Source organism: Poecilia formosa, unplaced genomic scaffold (genome assembly GCF_000485575.1).
Source record: "Poecilia formosa unplaced genomic scaffold, Poecilia_formosa-5.1.2 Scaffold19, whole genome shotgun sequence".
NCBI classification, from domain to species: Eukaryota; Metazoa; Chordata; class Actinopteri; order Cyprinodontiformes; family Poeciliidae; genus Poecilia; species Poecilia formosa.
This window is the reverse complement of record NW_006799958.1, coordinates 2210169-2219536: the sequence shown is the minus strand read 5'-3', so window position 1 is coordinate 2219536 and position 9368 is coordinate 2210169. Positions and strand designations below refer to the sequence as shown.

Below are 9368 nucleotides of genomic sequence, written 5' to 3'. Positions count from 1 at the left end.
TTTTCATGTTCTTTTAGAGAAAACCTGTCCTGCAGGATGGAGGATGTTCAGTTGTTCTTGTTATCTCCTCTCTACAACAACTGGCTCCTGGGATAATGCCAGAGCAGACTGCAGGAGCAGAGGAGGAGATCTGGTGGTGATAAACGACGGTGTTGAACAGGTGACGTGATCTTTCAGTGTGAGATTCATTTATGTTTGCAGATCAGATTATTACTTTCCTATGTGCTTCAATATAAAGATTGTGCTCAAAAATGTTTTCATAATGTTTCTCGCATTTGAATACAATCTACAGACATTTCCAGTGCAATTAGATATTTTATATGTGCTACACATACCGCAGTAGCTCGGTCAGCAATGCCTGTTGCTGTTTTGAATTCGTTAACTTTTGTTTTGTTTTGATTACATGCCAGAACCATACTATCAAATATAAACTTAGAGACAAAAATTTATGAGCAGACACAGCTGCAACCTCACCCTGTGTGAGAAAACAGTGAACTTTTAAAGCTAAAAACTGGTTGTGCAATCTTCTGCAAATTAATTCCTAACACACACTTAGAAACACACTCATAGCAGATAAAGTTTAGGTGTTTTTTTTTGTTGTTTTTGTAAAGCACAGAAGTAGAAGTGTGGAAATTGCTTGGGAGTGTTTAAAATTCCATGTTTAGTTAAAATTGTTACGTTTATTTTAAATAGGATTTTGATTATTTTTAAAAAAGACATAGATTAAAATTAGATTTTTTTTATTTACTAGGTTAATACTTTTTATGCTGCTTTTTTTTTCTTTTTCTTTTTTTCTTTAGAAAAGGTTTATTTTTTTGGCTTTTTATTGTAATATGTTGTAACACAAAACACATAACTGCTATGCTGAAACTCATAGCTTTATGATTTCAGTCTCAGTTATTGATTATAGATACTTGCCTATGGTGTAGGTATTGCATATAATGCATGAATTATTTAATTTCTTCAGTGATGTTTTCAAACAGCATCACTCTTCACATGTGTATGGAATAAACACAAACAACTTTTCTCCAACATGTAAGAGTTTATTTAACAAAAATATTTCAACCTTAAAACCCCTTAATCAACAAAATCACTAAGTTAGAATCATTCACCCAAAATACGAACTTTTGACCAATAAAGTAATGCAATGATGTCACAGTTCAATGTGAACTATGAATGTTTAAAGTAGGTTTTTAAGCACTGGAACATGGAGCTTCCTTTGTATCAACAGCATATAATCATTTTACCTTTAGAATTATAGTAACAGACTGTAGAACTTTTTACAGATTAATTTTACAGGTTAACTAGATGAGATGAAAGAAAAAATACTGATAGAACAGACTAAAGGGTTAGTTGAAGTTGCAATTCCTTCTCTTTCAGAGAGATTGGATGTAGACATGACGTCCAGTTCAATGTAGCCTGTAAAAGAGAAGGAAGTGAGGCAGTAATGTCTAATGTTTGTAATGTCACATTGATCATGCTGTTACACTTCTCCTTTTCCTCATCAGACTCAAAGTCGGTTAATGCAGTTAATTTTGGGATTAGTAGTTTTTTTTATGCCAGTGTGTTTGTTAACTCTACGGCTGGGTCCCAACATGGCTGATCTGAAATATTTAAACAGAAAATGTAAAAACAATTACTTTCTAACAGCACTTTGCATAAGAATGTGCTTCATTTTTGCACATATAACACATTTATATGTGGAACTAAACACTTACACTAAAGACTCCAGCATATAGCTTGATATAGCGTGTAAGACTGTAGGCATTTAGAAATATTTCTTTCAAATAGAAACCTGCGAAATAATGCAATTGCAGTTTTTGACAAGTGAATCTACATCAAAATTGTTTCTTTTGGAGGGGGAAGGAGAGGAAGGATTTTAGAAGTTATAATTTTAAAAGTGATCAATATATTTGGATGACAATCATAATATACACACTGTGTTCTGATTCAAGTCTAAAAGCAATATTTTTTATGATGTTTTCATAGATATTTGTTCGTGCCCTTATTAAGACGTCAGCATGGATTGGTTTGACAGAAGAAACAGAGGGTTCCTGGAAGTGGGTTGATGGCACTCCTCTGAGTTCTGAGTAGGTTTTTCCTATTTTTGCATTAATCCTGTGACTGATGGTCACTCCAGGAAGATGTCACAGCTAAACAGAAACACCAGGCCAAAATAAACTTCTTTGTAGAGGAAAAACCCCTGATATAATCAAGAAAATGGAAAACTGTCATCATTAACACACTTTTTGTAAACAACATGTTTCTCTTTCTAAAGTAAAAAAATTGAGTCGTTAAAATACGGGAAGTTGTTCTGCAAATGCAAACTATGTAAATCATTTATTTATCTTCTGGACTCCAAAACAAACTACTGTATTTCCACTTGCAATGTGGAGCATTAAAGCTTATAAGTTGACATTTCCTTTATGTTTGTTGTCAGAGATAATGTGTGAAATAACTATCTTGTTTGCAGACTTAAAAAATACTGGGGACAGGGCCAGCCTGATAATGCTTTTGGAGGTGAAGCTTGTGCACAGATCTGGGAAAACTACAAGACATGGAATGATAATAAATGTGATGATTCTTTCCTGTGGATCTGTGAAAAGGCTCCAGAGTAATGATGGGTAAATATTAGTTGTTGCTTTACAATTGAGGCTATTTTAAGCTTTACGTTTTGTACTCAACTGCAGATACATGAAAATGTTATATAGATACAGAGCAGTAGCACCATGTTTAAAGTTTTCTTTTAAAAAACAAACAAATTATCCATTTGCAAATTAGGTTTAACTGTAATGCAGCTCTTTCTTTCACATAAAACCTTCTTAAATATGGATCTACAGTCTATTGTTGCTGCCAATCTGCTGTCTGCTTCATTGTAAAGCCTGTTGAAATAAATCCTGTCATCTGTAGCATCTAGCAGTGTGTGGACATCCACAAAAAGGCCTGATTTCTGTGAGTACACTAAGTGTTCACAACAATACTGAAAATACAGATAAATGGTGGTGATAGAAGAACAAATAAAGAAAAATAACAAATCATGAGCAGAAAAAAAATCACAAGACACTTGTTAAGAAATACAGAATGGAGAGACTGTCCATGGTGATGATGATGTTGGAAAGTGTTGTACAAAAGACATTAACTTGAAAAGTTGGACCTGTATATTGAAATTCTTTGTGGCTTTTAAAGGCAATTAAATAATAAACTTGCAGATTCTGGAAGTGTCTTTTCTTTTTTTTTTTTTTGACATTTCAGGTTTTCTGGCTGCTTCCCACCATCCAAAACTATGCATGTTCTTTCTTTTATTTTTCAAGACTTTGACAGGAAGGCAGGATGTGAGAGAGAGGGAAGACATGTGGCGAAGGCCATCAGGCCGGAGCCCAAACCCACAGCAGCCAAGCTGACGACTAAAGCCTCCATATTTGGGTCGCTCTTTACCCCTCCACTGCCACACTCACTCCTTTTCTCTTTCTTGATCATAGATGGTTATAATAAGGAACAGAAATTGAGCTCTGAGATGCAAGTCTCTCTCTCACTTTGCATTTAAATTAAATAAAGGTTTGTGTTCATTTATGGAAATAATCACAAACTGTCTCCTAAGTTTGTGAGAATCTTCTGCAGCAAACCAGATAATTTTGTCAGAATGTCTTCTTGGTCTTTTGAACATGCATGTGTGGTGAAAGACGTGATTTCCTTTGACAGATTTATATTTAAAGAAGCTCAGCCACTTACATCAAGTCACTGACTCTACAGTCATGTACTGTTTAGGTTCTTGATGGCTTTTTTACACCTCAAGTCTAGTTTTACGATATACATTTGTAAATATCTAGAAAATTTATTCCTATCTCCTAATTTCTTTGTTTTTGTTGTTTGTTATACAGTGAAAAGTTCCAGATCGTTCATATAAGCTGAAAACAAAAATTTTAACCAACAGAAAACATTTTTGCTTGACTGTCTCTCCTGTTGGTAATGAGGGAGGCATTAGGCTGTAGTTGCAGAAGTTCACCACTAGAGGGCGTATTGAAAACAGTGAGCACTTCTTACTCAACAGGCCAACAGCTGCTGGCCAAGGAGGCGCTCACTGTCTGTGTGTTAATAGTTGTCAATAATAATAATAAAAACCGGTGAAACCACTGATTAACTGTGCAACATCTACATGGGCTGTTTGTTTAATGCTCTTTAACAAACAGCTGCATTTGAATTGTGATTAAATAAACTTCTGAAGGAAGTTAGATGCACTGTTTGTAGGAGTATCACAATAAAGGGGAATAACAACAAATTTACACCCCATCAAGACGTTCTTCCCTGCATGGCAGTGAAGGTGTATAATCTCCTGTTATATGTCCAGATGATGCTCATCCAGATTATGGAGGAAGCCTGTGGCCAAACTGATGTGACATCAAAACATGGATGAATTCATCACTCCAGAAGATTCGTTCATTATTGAGCTGCTAATATGGCCACTAACATTAATTTCATGTGATGTTGACGAGGCCCTGCTCAGCAGAAAGAGGCAGATCATATTTAGTGTGATCTCTTTCTTTTTGAGACGTAGGTAATTACAAAATCTGTGACATAAAGAGAAATAAGTAATTAAATTAACAGGTGATAGACTTTCTCTACATATATGCTACTCATGATGTAAGATGAGCACAAGGAGTGTTTAGTTTAATCAAACAAAATGTGATGGATGTTTTAATAAAAAAAATAATTTCTGTAAGAAATGATAGATTTTTCACTGACATGATCAATTTTGCAAATAACCTATGTGCTAATTGTATAGCTTTATGAAAAACTGTTCTCAAAATTGTTCCTAAGCGTTTAAAAAGAATACTGTAATGTTAGACCTTCAACATTTTTAATGATCTCTTCAGGAAATATTATTTGTATTCCAAATGTTGCCTCAAAGCAGATCAGCATCAACAGCTCAGAGCGTCTCGTGGTTCTCTGGTCTTCATCAGGCCTTTAGGTCCCAGAGCTCCTGCTGTCTCCACCAGGCCGGAGCGTCGCTGAGCTGCCAGGGACGTACAAGGCTGCTGAAACCTGCTTGAACAGGTTCTGAAACTGTTGAAAAATAGATCAACTAATCTAGAATTTAAAAAAAAGACTTTATTTAAGACAGCTAATGCTCATCCACATTAAAACTTTTAATCTTTTCAAATGTGGATGTTAAATTCTTTTAGCATATTTAAGGTTCTGAGTCCCGAATGAAATGTGCCATTGGAAAGAGCAACTTCCTACAGAGGAATATTATGATTTCTTATTCTTTATGAAATGTTTATATGCCTTTGATAATATGTGTTTTTAATAATAATAGTATTTCCTAACCCTGGTCCTCAAGGCACACTGCCCAGCATGTGTTAGATGTTTCCCTGCTTTACTACCTGTCTATTGAAATAACCTGCTGAAGCAAGGAAACACCTAAAGGAAACACTGAAATGTAGAATGTTATAGTGTTTAATAATAGACAACACAAAGCCAGCACCTTATCATACTTTCATCTCTCACAGTTTAAATGTGTTTCTTTGCCTATTACACTCTAAATCTATTATTCCAGATATAACAATTGAAGAAAATGATGTACCTGTGAACATTAGAGAAAAATTGTTTAAATTATCTTTAATGAATAAATCCTCCTATGGATAAAACTATTACTGTTAGACTGTGGACCTGTCAACGCCGTTTCATTTTTGAGTCCAATTACCATGTATGTGGAAATAACACCAAACTGACTTCAGCTAATTTGCTAATGCAAAACTCACATATCCTGCATATATGTGAAGTAAATTGTTCTGTTCAAAGTCAATTTCAAATCTTTGTTTCATCTGATCATTTTCTACTTTAGAGGGTTTGTGCATCTGATTTCAGATGAGCAACAACATGAACCCAAATCATTTCCTTCCATCACTCACTGTGACACTGGTCGGACCCTTTTATCTCACTCTGTGTTCACAAACACTGAGTCTTTTAAAGTTGTATTTCTACTAAAAAGAAAACATATGTGTGGAGCACTAAAAGTCAGAATTCAATTATCAACAGAGAAGAATTTGGATTCAAGAAATTTTATTTATACACATAATGAAAAGGAGCAGCGAGTGACTTCTAGCAACTTAAACATTTCCTAATTTTAACTGAGCTAGTAAGCAGAGGGAGAATACATTTTCTGTTGGTGGGAGGGGGAAATAAAACGCTTGTGTATGCTTATACAGTTCATCGTTTGCAATTTTGTAACAGGCGAGTTAAACATGGTAAAGTCTGCTTGGTTGCCGAAGAATAAAAATAAATCATTTTCAGAAATTATGGAGCAAACATTGTTGGTATTTTTTTTCACAAATCCAACTTTTGGTAGCATTACATGGAAGATCATTCCAAGTTGAGCCGGCATCAGATGTCATATGTGCACAGTCCTCATCACCACCACCGTTATCAGTCTGATTGACGCTCCAGGACCTGGAATAAAGGAATAAAAAGCTTTATAATTTAATTTTAAACATTTTTAGTCAACAATAATTAGGTCTGTGATGGAGTTGTAATTGTGGTTATTTAACCAGTATTGTGTTGTGTCCTCAGATTTTGATTAGTTAACAGGCAGTCAGATGAAGAAAAAATTGAGACACAAGCATTTAAAAGCATTCTCTTTTTTTAAAGTCAGTTTTACCAACTAAATAAACCTTGAAATTCTTTAAATTTCACATAAACTTCATGTGCATCCTCACTGTCAACTTAGATCTCACTCTCGAGTTTTTGAACATGTGCAGTTCATCGTGAGAACTTTAAAGAAAATGAAAGCTCTGATGTCTTTAGAGGCTCTTTCAAACTCAAATAACAAAAAATAATGGTTGGAGGTATCATGGTCCTATCTCAAGCATTGACCTGGGTTCTGTCCATCTGTCTGTCTTAGACTGAAATAACCTGTGCTGAACCACCAAATAATGAATGTCCAGCAGAAACTACTGTTTGGAAAAAAAAAGTCTGAATCTCTTAAAAAAAAAAAGACAGAAAAGAGAGACTGCAGCATCCTGATCATTATTATTATTGATGAGTGACTTGTTATGCCACTCAAATGTAATTCTACTGCACTGTGAAGCTTCAGAGTTTTCAAAATTAAACATCATATTTATTTTTTAGTATCAATAATAAATAATTGATAGATACCGGAGGTAACATTTTTTATCAGATCAGATAGTAAATGTAATAACGATGCTAAAAATAAAATTAAAAGGTTTTGATGCTGCGACTTATTTCAATGAAATATTTAAATTCAATGTGATCTAACTTCTTGTTGATATTTGACAACATGACTTTACACAAATATGAAGTGTTTATGCAGAAACCATGTTGCAAACTAAAGGAAACAACATCCAGCGTCACTGTTGGCGCTCAATGAAAAACTGGATCCTTACGTGAAATTCGGAGCGGTTCCATCAACCCACAGCCAGGATCCCTCAGTTTCTCTCAAACCAATCCAGCCGTCCACCCCCAATTCAGCAAGAAAATTCTGTAAAATGTTGACATAAAAAGTTTTCTTTTAGGTTTGACAATTGATATAATTAAAAAATTCCTCGCTTCATTACCTTATTTCAACCACTGATCACCTAACAAATTATCGCTAAATATTAATTTAAATGATTTAGAGGAAACTTCTTGTCAGTGGAAAATCTAGTTGAGTCTTTTATCTTTACATAAAACTATACAGAGAATAAAAACAACATGTCTGCTGACTGTATTACATAACATCATAATTTAAATTTCTCTTTTTGTAAACTTGATCAGTGGTGTCCCTTTAAAATCTCTCATCACCTGCTCCTCAGGATTATTTATCACCACCAGATCTCCTCCTTCTCTTGTGCAGTCCGCTCTGCCTTCGTCCCAGGAGCCATCACCAAAGACACGGTAACAAGAACAATTGAACTTCGGCCAACCGAGAGGACACGTTGTGTCTGGAAGAAAAGAATCGAGTTCGGATATTCAAAAATTTACATGAAGATCAATTTTTTATTTTTCTTCCACTGTGAAATATCACTGCAAAATGTTCAGACTGTTTATATGCAGGCCAGAAGGAATAATAATCTAAAGACAACAGTGTTAAAGAGCAGGAAGAAAAATAGTTTTGTCAAGTTTTAGTATGAAAATGTTATTGTACTAACACCATGTTTTTGTCGGTACAATATACCAAATAACTTCTTTGCACAGTATAAATATTGGACAAACATAATCATTTACTGTGCAAACATCAATAACATATTGTTAGAACAATGTTTTATTTTAATGTAAAGCATTTCACATTTCTAAATGTCTTCATTTTATCTTGAAAATGCCAGATAATTTGGACCAGTTTTGTCTTGATTTTAACTTTAACTTCACTTCATCCATCTTTAACAAAGAAAACTAAAGACTTCCTTTCAAACAAATGACAAAGCCGGAGCAACTCTTTAGACGTTTCACCAAGCTTAGCGTTCAGCAGGTCTTTGTCTTTGGACAGGAAAGAAAGTTTTTTCTCACTTTCTTGGAAAGACGCAGTTAGATTGTCAGAGACTGCGGAGAGATCAATTGTTTCTGTCATATTATCCATGGAGTTATCTGAAAAATAGATAATAAAAAAAAGAGCTTTGAAGTTGAAACATAAAAATGAATCAACACCACATTGGTTTTTGGATGATATATGTATTTTTTAAAAGTAATACAGAAATACCTACCCTATCAATATTTTTTTATTAAATAAAAAAAAAAGTGAATGGTGTTCAGGGCTTACTCTGCAGAGACGATCCCTCATCGATTCCCTCTTTAAGAGACTCAATTAGCCGGACCTTCAGCTCGTCTCTTTCTTTGGTTATGTTGAAAAGAGATTCATTGCAGGCGAGGAGACGATCAGTCAGATCACTCTGGAGTTCATCATTTGAATTACATTTGGAGTCAATATCTGAAAATAAATTTAAAAAGGCATGACATAAGAAAGATGATATCAGGAGAGCTTTGAATTTCACATTAAATTTTACTGACAAAGACAAAACTGATCAATAGAAGAGGTTTAGATTGAGGGCTCACTCTGAGCAGACATGCTTTGCTCTTTAGATTTCTCATCCAGCTTTATTTTCAGACGGTCTCTTTCTGAAATTGTGGAGGCATGAGTCTTTTTCAAGGCCTGGAGATCCTCAGTCAGTCGACGTTTGGCGTCATTGTCTATAATACATCAACATATTCAGACAGCTTTACTGTACATGTTGAGATGTTGAGTGTATTTGTGTTTCAATTTAGGTTGTAAAAGAAAGAAAAGGAAACAAACAAGCACTGGATTAATAACGACCGTAGGTAAATACATAAAACAGTTGTAATAGTTTTAGGTTTCTAAGCAGACTCACACTGAGCGTTGG

General features: G+C 34.6%; 2 protein-coding genes across 5 annotated transcripts in view; one reads left to right on the top strand and one right to left on the bottom strand.

Moving 5' to 3' along the window:
- The window catches only part of LOC103134854 (CD209 antigen-like protein E), a 10919-nt gene extending 7701 nt beyond the window's left edge, over nt 1–3218 (top strand). For all 4 annotated transcript variants that reach the window (XM_016669073.1, XM_016669072.1, XM_016669071.1 and 1 more), the window contains exons 5-7: nt 18–160; nt 1990–2090; nt 2474–3218. In XM_016669073.1, coding sequence (XP_016524559.1) covers nt 18–160; nt 1990–2090; nt 2474–2618 — 389 coding nt within the window. In that variant the 3' untranslated portion in view covers nt 2619–3218. The remainder of the gene's footprint in view (nt 1–17; nt 161–1989; nt 2091–2473) is intronic.
- A 2795-nt stretch (nt 3219–6013) lies between these two features.
- LOC103134780 (C-type lectin domain family 10 member A-like) overlaps nt 6014–9368 on the bottom strand; it is a 6105-nt gene continuing 2750 nt past the window's right edge. Inside the window, exons 3-8 of the mRNA XM_007547231.2 lie at nt 9043–9177; nt 8750–8917; nt 8500–8577; nt 7798–7937; nt 7401–7495; nt 6014–6447 (exon numbers count right to left, since the gene is read on the bottom strand). Coding sequence (XP_007547293.1) covers nt 6288–6447; nt 7401–7495; nt 7798–7937; nt 8500–8577; nt 8750–8917; nt 9043–9177 — 776 coding nt within the window. The 3' untranslated portion in view covers nt 6014–6287. The remainder of the gene's footprint in view (nt 6448–7400; nt 7496–7797; nt 7938–8499; nt 8578–8749; nt 8918–9042; nt 9178–9368) is intronic.